Genomic DNA, 15,832 nt, shown 5'->3' on the forward strand with positions numbered 1-15,832 from the left:
AGTCAGGTAGTGATGATAACACCACAGAGGACTAGTGTTTCCCTAATCAGCCCTGCTCTCACCTCTTCGTGGCAGAATTCCCCATATTTTTTTCTTGGCCTTGCAAGAAATGGGCCAGAAATACAGACTGCATATCTAGCTTTCATATGCATGAAAGGTCAAGAGAACTTTGGTTTGGCTGAAGAGACAAGACAGGAAATCTAAGTAATCCCAATTTCAACCACAGGCTCCAAATCCAGGTGGTCCTGGATGTAGCCCTTAGATTAAGCTCTGTTCTAATGTGTCATTCTACCTTTCTCTCTCCAACTTCCTTTCTGCAACACTTTCTCGTCCACTTTTCTCCCCTTCTCTGGCTGCTGAACTGCAGTAGAGAGCTGGACTATCTGTAGCACATGCAGAATGTTTGTTCTCTGCCTTCCTGAAGTCCTCTTTAACCCCTTACATATACGGGAGTATCACAGAAGATCATTCATATGGGGCTAATCAATGTTTTCCCCATGTATTTTATGTTAAAGAATATCTGATAGGAAAATAAATAAGCTAAAGAGTTTTTCTCTCCTCCAAGAACATGATATGGAAGGATAGAAACCTACCTCTTGTTCTCATCCTACAGTTAAATCTTTAGGGGTTGAAGATTTCCTTGCAACCCAAGCTGCTAACCCTACAGAGTCTGGCTACTAAAAAGACATTCTCCCCCCAACTTTGCCACATCCTTGAGTATGGAGGGCACAGTCAGATAGCAGAACAAATATGGCAAGCTCTCCTTTATTCTGTTACCATCCTGCTCTTCACTCACCTTGAAGATCAATTGCCTTCTTTACTCATCTCAGAACACACAAGACTTCTGCCAAAGTGGAGAGCAGTATGAAATAAACTGGGCCGCTGTTTGCCTCTCCCTTTTAAGGCAAATCAGTAGGAAGCAAATCCCACGGTTTTTAGAAAGAACCTCTTTTATGCACTGTCTCAACAGAAATACTTTTCCCTCAGTCTAGCACCAGCAGCATTTAATCTCCACTGTGCTGTGCATTACCAGCAGTAGAGACTGGGACAACTAGATGAAGACCTAAGCTAAATAGAATTACAGGTCCAATTCTGCAGAGCATCTATTCAAGTAATTTCATTTGTTCACTTGGAAAACCTGGTTATTGTGTCTAGGAATTCACACTGCAAAACAAGCTTGAAGTACATTTAAGATTCTTGCCACTTTTCTATAGCTGCCTATATTGCTACTGAAATTTTCTTTGATGCTGGAAGAGAAGGGAACTACTGTACAGTTCTCAAATCTAATCCAGTTGGATTTCTTACCTGTAGGAGTGAGGTGTCTCCAGGTGATCACAGGCTCAGGACGCCCATTTGCCATGCAAACCAGGGTCACATTGCTGCCCTCATTTACAGTGATGTCCGAGGAGATATTGGAGATCTTTGGTGGAACTGTGAAGACAAAAGAAAATTTGACCTTGTTACAAGCAGAATAATGGAGAGCAGCTTGCCTGGCTTAATCATCTACTTACCTATTAACCAGAGCCAGTCACAAACTCACCTGACAGACTGCACCCCTCTCACTACTAGCTGGGTTTCTGAAATTACATCAGAGTAGTATGTACTGGTGTGCAATTTGTATTTCAAGGGTCTACACCTAAAAATCGTCTGTGCTGCAACTGCAATGCTTTGTGTTTGGACAAGTCTGGGGGTCTTCATAAAATGACCTCTCAGAACTTGCCTGCCTACCTCAAGTCTGCATGCAAGGGATCAGAAGGCTCCAAGTATCACCCCAGCTAATTTTTACACTCCAGGGAGTCCCAGATGGAGGTCTACATCCTTCTGCAGGATGCCAGGCTTCAAAGCACTGACTCAAAGGGTGTATTAGTTATTGGTTTCTGTGATACCTTTCAGCCAAGAGGGATCCTCCATGGGTTACCTGCAGTATGCAGCTTCTGGATGACTGCACCACACGTGGCAGAGTACCAAAGGCACAGTAGAATAGTTAAGATTCACAAGATCAGCCATGACTTGGACATTCAAGATCCTTAAAAACTTTCCAAGCTGAGTTTGTGTCATGGCACCAGAGCGGCCATGAATTGGGACCTGAACAGGCACTTCCAGGTGTGGAGTGTGCCAGCTGTTGCAGTCTTTTCTCTCTTACACCCATGTCTTGCTTCCATGCTTCACACCCCGTGTCAAGTGGTGAAGGATTTTCACTAAAAAGGAATCCTCTAGTTTTGTTTTTTTAATATAATTTCAGCTTCCAAATTTGTGTGTAGCGAGGAATGAAACAACATCATTTTCTGCTTTGCTTACCACAGAGTAAACAGACAGCAGCTTCCCCTTCCCCCTGCCTGGCCGGAGTGGCTGATGGTCCTTTTGAGGCAACACTGCCTATAAGTTAGGTGGGGAAAAGGAAATGAAGCCTGAAGAGAGCAACTCACTACTTCCAGCTGTGTTGCTGGATTCACAGGAATGTTGTTTACAGCCCACAGCTCATTAGCCCGTCTCTGTAGGCCCCAACTCACGGGCAACATTTGAGTATCTATGGCCATGGGACCCCCTTGAGGAAGAGAACCTGTTGAGCAAAGTGAGGCAGACATCTATTTTCCAACAGGCTCACTCACCCAGGCAGGGAGGGATTTAAGCCAGGTGCATTGGGGAAGGATTGCCATGATCTGTGGAGAAGTGACAATGCAGAGGGCAGTGAGGGAGCAGCCAGGGGGAAACACAATAGGGAAGGCTTTTGCACGCCTTGTGAAAGCAGGACAGCTGGGGGCCCACCTCAAATGCCTGCACACCAGGGCAAGTAGCATGGTGGAAAAACAGCAGGAATCAGATGTTCACATAGATTCGCAGTGGGATGTGTGTGAAAAACCATTGGGATGACAGAGCTGGGTGAGACAGTTCTTAGGATTGGCCTGTAACTCAGATACAGACTTTCTAAGAAAGATAGGTATGAAAGGAGAGGAAAAGAAATGCAAAGCACTGGCTGGCATGTACCCAGCTCTGGATGGTGAACTAGCTCAGATGTAAAGACGAGGGGATATCACAGTGCCACACCTGTTCCTTTGTGTTTTTGTACCAACTACTTCATTAAGAAGAGGCAATACTGCTTTAGACACGTAGAATAAGCCTCACAATAACAGTCCCTCTTTAGGGACCAACCACTTTGATATTTTCTGGAAGGGAGGAAAGTGCTAGGCTCAAGCAGTCACAGGTGGGGGTCCTTCAGGTTCAGCATGAGTTAGCAGTATGCCCTTGCAGTAAAAACCAAGTGTCCTGGGTTGTATTAGCAAGAGCATAACCCCCTCAAGTGGAAGGAAGTGTCTAAAACCCTTTACATGGTGCTTATTAGACAGCATCTCAGGCATTAGATCAGTTTTGGGCTCCCCAGGACAAGAAGGCCATAGACACACTGGAGCAAGTCCACTGGAAGGCTCCCAAGATGGGAGAACTGAAGAGAGATGTGTCTGTTCAGTCTGAAGAAGAGAAGGCTGAGGGAGATCTTATTGCTCTCTACAAAAAGTGAGTGGGAAAGTGCAGAAAAGACAGAGGCAGGCTTTTCTCAAAGGTGCAGAGTGAAGACTGAAAAGCAGCTAACATGAGCTGCAATGTAGGGAAAATTCTGACTCAAAATAAGGGAAAGGCTTTTACTTTCAAAAAGGACTCCTCAGAGAGGGGATGGAAACTTATCCCTGGAGATACAGAACTTCCTTTCTTTTCCAGTGGATAAACATCCTGTCCCATGGCTCAGGACAGACCTGCTCATTGCTCCAGCCAGCAGATCTGCAGGCTGGCAGAGCCCTGAAAGTTCTGGTGCCAAAATCCAAACTGCTACTCTTACTTACTGGGAACAAAGCAACTTGGAGGGCCAACTCAGTCCTGATAGAAGACCAACATGCACAGGAGAGGACAGAGGAGCTTAGTATGGGAAAGAATATCAGAGGCTGCTATTTCTGTAAAAGTTGTGGCTCGGGTGTTCTGTCAGGGGACACAAGGACAGTGACTTTGGATCATCCTCAACACAACTTCTCCATGGTGCATTGGCAAACCTGGGTAAGGAGAGCCCAGAAGTAAAACCAGTGGCTATACCACATTTGGGGAATATTATCGTAACCTCAAGGGGTTAACATTTGCATAAGGTAAAAAAGCTGTACAGCAAACCAAGAAGGACTAAACTGAAGCAGGCCTAGCAGGTAAAGCTATGGGCCAGTGTGAAGCCCTAACAGAATGTTGCAATGCCAGAAAAAATGGCTGAGGAGGGAGCAGCAAAAGCCACTACAGGGCAGCAACAGAGCTCCAGCTGGGACGTGTATAAACTGCCGCTCTCCAAAGCCGTCAAAGACATTTTACTTCACAGAGGATCAAGTAAACTCAGCCAGTACAAGCAGTTTTGACCATGCCTACTGAATGCCCAAGAGGAAGAGCATGTGTCCAGATGGTCATATCTGTCTTGCCACTTTTTTAGATGAAGTTGAAAAGGACATCCAAGGCTGAAATCTTGTTAGGAATATAATGGCTGGTTCCTTTCAGCTGCCACCTCAGTCAGAAGGCAAGGAAAGGCTAAGACAAGGGGGAATAGGGCAGGAAATAATTTCCCTCTAAATTTAAAACCTGGCTTGGCTTCATCTGTTTAGAATCCAAAGCCAGTGGACAATAATTTCACTCAGATAAAAAGTCAGAGACTTTTAATTTTCAGGGCGTCAAGCCAGCATGTTAAAATGACAAAACTGTCAGCACCAGCAACAGTTAGCATTGCCTCCTTGGCACTTGTCATTACTTTGCACACACCTTTTTAGGACAACCTTAAAATGAGAAGCTTTGACCTTATTATTTTTCCCCATGTGTGGGTTGTATTATGTTTTCACAGGTCCCAGACTGCTGAAAGAAGGATTGCTGAGAATAAAATCTCCTGGGACCAGAATCTTCTGGGTGTCACAGTCTCCATTCGCCCAGCCATCTCCTGTTGACCCTCAAGTGGGAAATTCTTTTGTGATTGGCCTCTCTGAACTGTAAGCAGAGGCAAACCCACAGGCTGCAGCCCCACAACAGGGCAAGCTCTATAGTTCAACAGCACTTACAGGCATTTTCATATTTTGACTAACAGCTTTTTACTTAAGGGGAAACCAGGCTGCTGCTGGACCCCTCTGGCTCCAAGGACTATGGGAAAGCACTGCCAGGGTCTTAGGTACTGCTAAAAAAGATAAGATTGACATGTTTTTTCTGCTCTTTCAGTGTAAATCATATGGAGTATCCATTACAATGTGCTTAGGATGTCCCTGGTTGGGGTAGGGGAGCAGAGCCAGACATGAAAGGAAGCACACTGTAGTACCTCACTCCTCCATTCCCAGAGAGGGAGTATGCCCCACCCACATCAGGGACTGATTCGGGAGAGATGGGAATGAACACTGAGAAGAATGTCTTAAAACTCACATATTTGTTTCTTATACATTTCACATCTACAGGACAAGGCTGATGCCAGCCCAGCATCTCATCTTCCACGTCACTGACAGCAAATAACAAATCCCAAAGTAACCAGCCATTCTCCACAAGAGAAGCTCACATTGGAAGAGAAGGACAGCTGCAAGGCAAGAGCGAGACAAGGACAGAGATACTGTAGGGTGCCCTGGACTGGGAGGGCTGCAGGGCAGGAGGGGTACAAGGTCAGAGCTGGTGTGGGAGATTTTAAGTCCCAAGAAAGATACAGTGACAGAGCTAGGTAGAACAGGCTTGTGCAGAAACAGCTTGCACCGAGGCTGTTCTAGTTAATTGCCATCAATCCTTCACTTCGTGACAACTGCAACTCACATTAATTTAAATAATAAGAAAGACAGACATGAAAAATAGATCATGCTCCCCCAGCACAATCACTGTTGCTCTCCAGATGAAAGCAGGTGATTTGTTTCCACAAAAACACCGCAATAGCAGTTATTACAGACCAGGGGCTGCATATGCGAGGCAGCAAGGAAACCACAAACAAGCAAACACACAAACATCTGCTGCTGTTATCCTTGCCGTTTATGACCAAAGCCCTTCAGAGCTCAAAACTCCTCCTGAGATATTACCTGGGTGAGCTGGATCCATGTTTTGATTCAAGGCTATGGAAGGAGGCAAGTGCTACACCCCTAATGACAGTAAATGAGTGAGCCCCAAGGTTAAGAGACACGAGTTCACACACAGGAGACCAGCTCCTTAGTACCTTTCCAGGAGTGCAATGGGGGATGGAACAAGAAAGCATCAAGGCCACCCTTGCTAAAGCACTGCTTCTAGAGATCTTTCCCTAATGTTGTTTATGCTGAACCTGACCTATGCCACAGCTCCCAAACAGTTCAGATCCCTGCCTTTTGATCAGAGCACCTAGATACAGGCATAAAGTGGCAGGAGTGGGAACCACTGTTTAGCAGAACAGGTACTTACAGGCTGGAGGCAGCAGCTCCTGTCTCCTGCACTGATGGCCCTCTGCTTTCATCATGCTTCGCATGACACCTCAATGCAGCAGGAGGATGGCTTTGTGAGAAAAGGGCAGGAAGCATAGGACTAGGAACTCAACTCAGGTATGGCAATAAAAAAATGCAAACAGAGGGAGAGTGGACACCTAGCTGGAAAACTCTGAGCCATGTAAATGCACTCACATGCTATTCAGTCAGACACCTAGATTCCTCCCTCTGGGTAAACAATGTCCTACATCTAAGACCCTTGGATGGAGCTTTCCACTGTGGGGCAGCTACTTCCCAATCTCCAACTCCAATATTGCTCAATAGTACAGTATTTTGTCAGTAAGTCACAAAATACATCAAAAAAATACAGATCTTATTCCCAGTCTACAGACCTATAATACAGCAAAAGCTATTTAATACCTCCAAGACACAGATGCAAACAGTATTGCAGCTGCCTAAAAAAGCCCATAAGCTTCATTGAAGTGGTCTAACTGCTTGTCCGAAAAAGGGCACCTTGGATACAAATGGAAAAATTCTCAATCCCTTCCATATATCCTCATTAGTTGCTTCCTCCAGCCTATTTCCTTCCTCTCTATAGGCAAGTAGGACCCCCATCTGTTGGATAAAATTAAAGACTCCCACCCACTAATACACAGGAGTCACCAGCTCTCAGGGCAAAAAAAAAGAAAAAAAGGAAAACATCAGGACTTCTCTCCAAAGTCAAAGGAACTTTGCAGCCACTAAAACCCTCCCCAGGTGCCTATCAATTAGCCTTGAGAGTTCTTATTTCCTTGTCCCCAGATCCCAATTAACAGTACTTTATATAAAACGCTAATAAGCCCCAAGGCAGAGGTAGGGGGGATGCTGACCATCATATGGTTCTTCAATGCTTTAGAACAGCCACCTTGCTCACCACAATTAGGGGTTCTTTCCTGGGGTAATTAATTGACAGCAAATTGGTCTCATTAGTCATTGTTTAGTTAAAGTGTTTAGTGGTGAAAAGAGAACCTGAAGAAGGGGCTGAGCTGCTAAACACAGCTAAATGGTTTAATTTCCCTCTTATGTGTGCAGCAGGCTAATCACAGCTCTTTACAGCCCTAACAAGAAACAGTTTGTAGATGCTAAAGTCCGCAAAGGGAGCAACCTGAGGGCTGGAAAGTAAAATCCAGACACCCTTTGGGACGCGGCATGGTAATGCTTCTGAAGCATTCTACAGAAGAAATGCGACATCAGACCCAAGATGTGTTTTTTACGGTCTGATTCACGCTGCAGCCTCAGCCAGAGGGAGACGAAACTGTCAGCAGAGCAAGAGGGCAGAGAGGGAAGTTGTTGAACTTCATTAAAGAGAGTGGACTCTGAAAGAGCATTCTGACCTTCCACTCTGCTAGGCTTGTTTCACTCTGCCAATGCCTCACTCAGCGTTAAAGCTTCTGTGAAGTAGAGGCAAACGCTGAAGGCTTGGTTTTGTTTTTTAATCCTCTGGGAACCAAAAATCTCTCAAAATACACTATAGAGTTTCCATAAGGTGTAAAAATTCCCTCTTTATGTTGTCTGAAAGGGAGTGCCTCATCATGTGGCCTTTAGGGAAGAGTCTATGACAGCCAGAGCATGGAAACCACTTTAAAAGATCTGCAGTTCCCAACCCATGGTGTGCTCCCCCACTGCTCTGCACCACTGGAGCTGATCACCATCAAGCATCACTGTGGATGCCAAGAGAGGCCAAGCAGAAGGAGGCACAAGGGCTGCTAGCTGTGGCCTTGCATCATGGTGAGCTCCCCTCATCATGCAGCTGAGCCTCACCCGCTGAGACGCCAGGCAGGAAATTGTTTAAAGTCCAGATGGGGACTGTGCGTATTGCACTGCCTGGGAGCAGAGAAGCAGACAGGATCCTGTAAATCAAAGCCATGTGCAAAGCTACCCATGAGCTGGGTAGCATGTCAGAGCACACCACACTGGAGAGTAAGAGCTTACAAGCCAAAACATTTTGTCTAAAGGAATGCTCTGCTCATCCAATAGTGTCTGGAGTGTTTTTTCCACATAACATTGCATGGGAAGCTCTTCCAGTACATTCTTTCTTTCTTAGCAGAGAGCAGCACAGTGTGTGAACGTGTTGCACTGTCCCATTCCTGAGCTGTTGGAAAAGACAGCACGGAACTGGTCTCAATTCCTTACACTCATTGTCACTGATTTTACTTTTTATAAACTTGTCTCCATGAAATTTTCAGGAGAGAAATTATTTGGCTTCCACACTGAGAGAAACACAGAAAAGAATATCTTAAATCTCAATCCAGCCTTTTTTTCCAGTGCACTAAAGTGACAGTATAAGTCAGGGTTAAAAGCAGTCTCACTCCTGTTCGTAGACCAGCACCTCCACTTGAAAACTAGATGCCAGCCTTGCACTCTAAAGCAGCTCCAGCTCGGAGCATGAGGTCCAGCTTTTACCCAGTGCTTATTGTATTTCACCCACACCTGGCTTTTTGGTGTGCCCTCACCAAGCACAGGTTTACAGAACCCACATTTTTGGATGCTGATGCAGTCCAGAACAGCAGGTTCTCAGTTATGTGCTCAGCATGTAAATAAAAGCGCAAAACACAAGCCAGGCATGTGCCCAATATCTGCTTATCACCAGATTTGTACCTCTGCATATGAAGTTCTTTGCTACAACCCTTCCCATTCTTTTCTATTAGCATACTGAATTTATGCCACTCATCTGCAGTTCTGTCTTTAAAGCACTGCTCTGTGCACTTGCTGTTTGTGTTGCTACGGTTCTTTTAGCTTGTAAAACTGACTTCAAGAGCTTTATGGCTAACCCTCCTAAAGGAGCCTGCTGTGACAACACAGCCTTCCTCACAGGACATGTGTAAACAACAACAGAAGTGCTTGCCATGCTAATCCCCAAGGATTAACTCTTGGAATGCCACCTAATCCCAAACATTTTAAGGACTGCAGATGTACACAGCTTTTGGTCTTTGTTTCAAGTGTGTTTACATATTCCCTTAGACTGTTCTTTTTAAATCTGGTAAGTATTTACTTATGGGACTGAAACAATAAAAAAAAATCTTTCTTTCTGCACACATAATCAGCCATCCTGGAAGATAAATCCTTTGAGAAAAGTTGTCCTTAGTGTCCAGGTCCTCCAAAGACATTTCTGAGAATTTTCTTAAGAATAACTTTTTCACAGGAACATTAAGCATGACATGCAGCTGAGTCCTAATATGCAGCCTTTCTAGGGCTTGATTCAGAGCCAAGGGAGCTTCTCCTGTGATGTTCACCTCTGGACAAGTCCTTTTCCAGCAAGAATGGGTGATGGCTTCAAGGAAATGCTGCAGCCAGAACAGGGATGCTTTATTAGACAGTTCAGAAAAAAAAAACCAACCCAAGATTATGGGTTTTCAACTGAGTCCCAGCAGCCCTTGGCTCCTGCCTGTTAACTGCTTCCTTGGGACATAGACTAGGGAACAATACTCAGGTATGACGAGAAAAAAATGACAGAGAAAAGCTTATGTCATTCCAGGCCCAGAGGTACAGGTCCAGAGAAGGTCCTGATAAGGCAAGTGTGGGAGTAATTTAATTTCACCTAATACCCCACTCTGGCTGGAGAATCAGAGCCAAATTTTTTGTATGTTTGTTTTCAGATCTTGTGCTGTTGCTTATATTCAGCTTATTAGGGACAGAGTACAACCCACAGAACACCCATCATGAGCCACTGATGAACATCCACACAGAGGCCATCTCTCCTCAAAGTTTGTTCTCAGATTCCCTTGACTGCCCATGGTTTACCCCACATCCTCTTCGACAAGCCACAGGGTGAAAAATATGGCTCTCAAAGTGTCTTGTGGATACCACATACCCAAGGATCTGGCTCAATTTCAAACTGAGGCAGCTTCTCAGTGACAAGCCTCTCACTCAAATCAAATGCATGTGGTACATGTAGAATATTTTTTATTAGCAGGCTTTCATTTCTTACACATTGAAGTGAGCAAAATGGAGCAGGACAGCTTGCTGTAACCACCTTTCAAGATTTCTTTCAGGATTCTGGAGGAGCAGAAAGCTATAGCAGCACTTTGGAAATGCTGGATTTGCTTTCAGTCAAAAGTATGAAGGACAAAGATAATAATCCCATACTGGGAATTTTACAGAGAATCACACAATGTCTTGGGTTGGAATGGATATTAAACGTAAAATCGTCTAGTTCCAGCTCCCCTGCTGTGGTCAGGGACATCTTTTACTAGATCAGATTTCTCAGAGCTTCATCTAACCTGGCCTTGAACACTTCCAGGGATGTGGCATCCACATCTCCCAGCAATCTGTTCCAGTGCCTCACCACTCTCACAGCGAACAATTTCTTTCTAACACCTAATCTAAACCTGACCTCTTTCAGTTTGAGGCCATTTCCCCAACCTGTCACTACATGCTCCTGTCGATATTCTCCTCCATCTTTCTTGTAAGATTCTTTTAGATACAGAAAGGCACTGGAAATTAGGTCACCTCGAAGCCTTCTGTTCTCCAGGATGAACAATTACAATTTTCTCAGCCTTTCCTTGTAGAAGAGATGCTCCACCCCTCTAATTACACTGGTATCCCTCCTCTGGGCTCACTCCAACAGGTCCATGCTTTCCCTGTGCTGAGGACTCCAGAGTTGGATGCAGCACTCCTGGCAAGGGTCTCACAGAGAAGAGCAGAGGGGCAGAATCCCCTCTCTCGCCCTGCTGGCCATGCTGCTTTGGATGCCACCCAATACAATTGGCTTTCTAGGCTACAAGAACGCATTGCTGGATTGCATTGTCACTATTCATAGCCCAGCAACCTGTTCCAGTGCCTCACCACTCTCACAGCGAACAATTTCTTTCTAACACCTAATCTAAACCTGACCTCTTTCAGTTTGAGGCCATTTCCCCAACCTGTCACTACATGCTCCTGTCGATATTCTCCTCCATCTTTCTTGTAAGATTCTTTTAGATACAGAAAGGCACTGGAAATTAGGTCACCTCGAAGCCTTCTGTTCTCCAGGATGAACAATTACAATTCTCTCAGCCTTTCCTTGTAGAAGAGATGCTCCACCCCTCTAATTACACTGGTATCCCTCCTCTGGGCTCACTCCAACAGGTCCATGCTTTCCCTGTGCTGAGGACTCCAGAGTTGGATGCAGCACTCCTGGCAAGGGTCTCACAGAGAAGAGCAGAGGGGCAGAATCCCCTCTCTCGCCCTGCTGGCCATGCTGCTTTGGGTGCCACCCAATACAATTGGCTTTCTAGGCTACAAGAACGCATTGCTGGATTGCATTGTCACTATTCATAGATCCAGAGATGTTGGCCTTTCCCACCACACACAGTCATGAAATGCCAGCTATGAGACCTTCATTTGCTAGCCATTGTTGATCTTGGTAATAGCTGCAGCAGCCTCATTTCTAAAGGCCAGGGTGTTATTGTCAGCCATCTGAGAAGGGAAAGCCAAAGAGCTCAAGGCAAAGAATATCTCCTGCCAGAAATGCTCATCTACAAAAGTCTGATCCAGCAGAAAAGAAGAAAAAACAAATGAAGTACTCCTGAAGTAAAGGTATCTTTGAACAAAGTAGGCAGCTGGCTAGACATGAGATGTGATCGTGGTGATGTCCTTCCCACAAAGCAACCAAGACCCAAGGTTTCTGAGAAGGACAGTTTCTGCAGTTGGAGCTTCCCTGTCAAAAGAGAGTGCTCTGTTTTGATTCAGCCATGTGCAAGGACACCTTCACATCTTGGAATTTTCCCACTATTTCCCTTTCTGAGCTTTGCTGTGTGGTAAAGATGTGCTGCATACATGCAGACAACCTCAAAGGGAGGGAAGGGATGAATCGCAAGAGCTTTGCTCTGTTAACATATGACATTGAATTGGTGCCATTTCAATTAAGGGAGATTTCTCCCAGACTGCCAGGAATGAGGCTTATTCCTTGTAGTCTGCAGCTTTACTAGGACATATAAAAATACTGCCTTCTTCCCCCAGAGTGGTTCAAGGCTGCCCACTTCAAAGTTAATGGTTTGCTGGTTTCAGTGTTACAAACTGAGGGAATTACAGAATGGATAAGGTCGGAAGGGTTCACAATGGGTCATCTGGTCCAACCTTCCTGCTAAAGTATCATCCTAGACTACACCTTCCTTTCAGGAGGATGAGGTTACATCCAGAATGGTTGCCAGCACCTTTGTGTTTAGTGGGACAACATCTTTACAAACAACTTTTATCTAAGGTGCTGCAAGCAAATACTTGCCACCTCAGAAATCCAGTGCTACTGGCTGCAGAGCAGGAATGAGGTATCTCCTCTGATTTTCAACAAAAAACACAAACAAAAAACTGGAAGCACTTCCAACTGCAGTAGGGAATCAAAAACTAAGTCCCATGTAAAAGACAAGCCATGTCTCTCTACTGTGACAGCACATCCACATCTGAGCCTCTGTAAAAGCACAGCTATCAAGGTAAGCAACACTACTAAAAAACTGAAGGAATCACTCAGGTGGTCCAGTACTCCACATTCAGTGATTGTTCTACACACTTGTGCTCCACCTTTTTAAGACTCAGCTTTCATTCTCACTCTTAGGGAACTAGTGTGTGCAAGATATATGGCATTCCCAGAGACTGGGGATGTCACAGGAAGTATGTTGCCTTATTGGTGTCACAGGAAGTATGATGCCTTATCCATCAACAGCTCCAACAAGTGAGTAGGAGAGTAAGAGAAGAGTATATGCAAAAACCCACATGTTCTTTATAAGGAATTATCATGCTACAAAGTTCCTTGGCAGAACAAAAAGGGCAAATGCAAGACAGACAAAACAGACTTGATGCTTCACTGCTGGTATAAATTAAAGAGAACACGAAATACTCTTACATGAACAGAAATGCAAAGAAGGAGAGAATCAGCTCTGTGTTTCATAAATGCAGGGTAAAAAGCTGGCCCCTCAAAATACTGTGCAATCTGAACAGGAATAGAAACGTAATCAATAGTTAGGGATACTGATGAATGATAAGGATACACTCATACAGTTTCCCTTCTGATGGTCATGATATACTGGAGTCTGCAAAAATTATTTCCCCAAAGCACGAAGAGTGATAAAAAATACAAAGAAACTTTGCATCAGAACACAATTCTGAAAACTCTGCCAAAGCCTGAAGAAAAGCAGAGATATAGCTGAGATGGCATCACACGATGGATCAACCTGCCACTGGATTGGGCGCAGACACTCATGACAAATAGGCACAAGGGATGCAGCACAAATACGGTGTGACACTATATCCTGGGCATATGCTTGATGTATGGAGGATTAAATGCCACACACACACTGTCCTGGGTAGATTGTATCTAGTGCTGACAGATACCTGAGGGATCTGTCTCTTCCTTTATACACTTTGGCAATTGCCATGCCAACAAAGGATTATGGGACCGGGGGGTGAGAAGGAGAGATCATTTGCTACTCTGTTTAAAAGAGACTTTATCCTCTGGGGGAATTTTGTCAAGATGTTGGATTTCTTCTTAAATTATATTTCTACCTGCCTATACACATTTGAGGTTGATAGGCTTCTCTCCTTTCTTCTAACCCTCTGGCACGACACTTCATTCTTCTGGAGTCCCAAACAACCCTAGAGCAAACGTGGCTTCTGTAAGTTGGTCTGAATACTGCAGCCCTCAGCTCTTGCCTCCATGCAAGCTGCAAAGGCAAGAAAACAACCAACATGCTGTAAAGACCAATTCCTCTCCCTCTGCAGTGAGCCCTCTGATTGACATCTCTGTTCGTCGAGAGAGACAGACTGTCTTGAGTGTGAGATAGCTAACTATCACCTGGGGAGGCAATCAGAGGGGGAGGGAGGGAGACAGGGGGACAGCCAGACAGACAGAAAGGAGAGCTGAGGAGGGGGAAAGAGGGAAGGACTGATAGCGTAGTGCAGATGAGAGAAAGACAGTAGCGCTTGATGAATTAAGTTGTCAACTTTGGCATCACCTGTGTACCTTGTCATGCCAATAAATTCATTGAAGCTGAACCTGCACCATGAGTCAAGAGTGAGAGACTGCTGATGGAAGGAAGAAATAACAGCCCATTTAAAGACTCAGAGCAATTTATGAGTTACCTCAGGAGGGAAGTAGTGACAATGGGGAAGGAGAGGTGCTTCCCCATCATGCTGGGCAGGAAAGCTTGTTTTGGATTCAAGCTGTCCACCCAGTCATGCTGCAGACAGTAAAGAGACAGAGACAGAGACTTGGTTCAAGAAAGAGAAAGTCAGTGGAGAGGCTTACTGGGGGTCCAATGGGAGCAGGGCAGGCACATGCCTTGGCATGTGTGCCTCAGGAATTCCCTTGAGGTGCTGAGGAAGGACACTGAGAACAAGAAGCCAGGTAGTGAAAGGAGACAAAGAGCATAGAGCACAGTCAGAACCACAGCACTGAGGCAATGTGAAGGAAAGAGAAGGAAAGCAGAGCACAGCTCTGGCACAGAGGGGTGGCTGTGCTGGAAAGCCAGGAGGGACACAAAGTCCTCTGCTGACTCTGAAGTTGGAAGCATGGTACTGAGATGGGAACAGCTTTGACAGGCGGTACCAGGGAAGTACTGAACCAAGGTGCTTTCCTGCACAGCTAAGGAGATTCTCACCAACCTTTTCAAGGATTCCACATATGTCTTAAAAGAGGAGCTCACAGGCTCCATCCAATTCCTCAGAACTCCAGAAGTCTGCTGCATGTGACTGAAGGAATAGGAAAACCAATGGTACAATGCCCTCACCCAATACATTTTTCTCCTCCTGCAACTACAGCTTCCCAAACTGAATAGTATCTGACCCAATTATTTGAGAAATGCATCTGTGTCTTTACTCCTTTCCTTTCTTTTATCCAACTCACCATTTCCCACACAGGAGCTTTTGCAACTCTTGTGCTCACAGACGATGGTCAGCTCCTTGCAAAACTCTCTGATCAGCCCCAGGGACTGAGTGGCAGAGGCTGATTTCCAAGGCAACCTGAGACCCCCTGTGACCTCATTTGTAGCCATCCACAGATGTTTACATTCATGTGACAAGATGTGTTCACTGACCCTGGCAACGAGCTGATCTCAACCAAGCGCCAGGCACAGCAGCAGGAAAGAGAAGGACACCACCTCCTGCTCTGAGATTCATTCATCCCATGGCCTCTGCTGCTGCATGCTCTACTGATGCCCTGAGCTTGAATGGAGGGGAGGGAAGGAAGGAGAAAGGAAAAAACCTAGATTTGTCCATCAGGAAGAAATATTGGTGGTATTTCCTTCAATCAGGGAGAAATTCCGACTCAACCACACAAGTAGAAAAGCTAGTTTTTTCAGCCTGAGTGAAACATTGAAAACTTAAAACTGTTCAGAGTATTTGGAAAGTTTGGATAGAAGTGTGTGTGCACATGCATAACATTTCACAAATCCATGCAGAGG

General features: G+C 45.2%; 1 protein-coding gene across 4 annotated transcripts in view; it reads right to left on the reverse strand.

Moving 5' to 3' along the window:
• The window catches only part of LOC120506418 (limbic system associated membrane protein), a 996,252-nt gene that overhangs the window by 111,515 nt on the left and 868,905 nt on the right, over nt 1–15,832 (reverse strand). For all 4 annotated transcript variants that reach the window (XM_039717979.1, XM_039717978.1, XM_039717980.1 and 1 more), the window contains one exon: nt 1,306–1,431. In XM_039717979.1, coding sequence (XP_039573913.1) covers nt 1,306–1,431 — 126 coding nt within the window. The remainder of the gene's footprint in view (nt 1–1,305; nt 1,432–15,832) is intronic.

This window comes from Passer montanus, unplaced genomic scaffold, assembly GCF_014805655.1.
Source record: "Passer montanus isolate IOZ18808 unplaced genomic scaffold, ASM1480565v1 scaffold39, whole genome shotgun sequence".
NCBI lineage: Eukaryota > Metazoa > Chordata > Aves > Passeriformes > Passeridae > Passer > Passer montanus.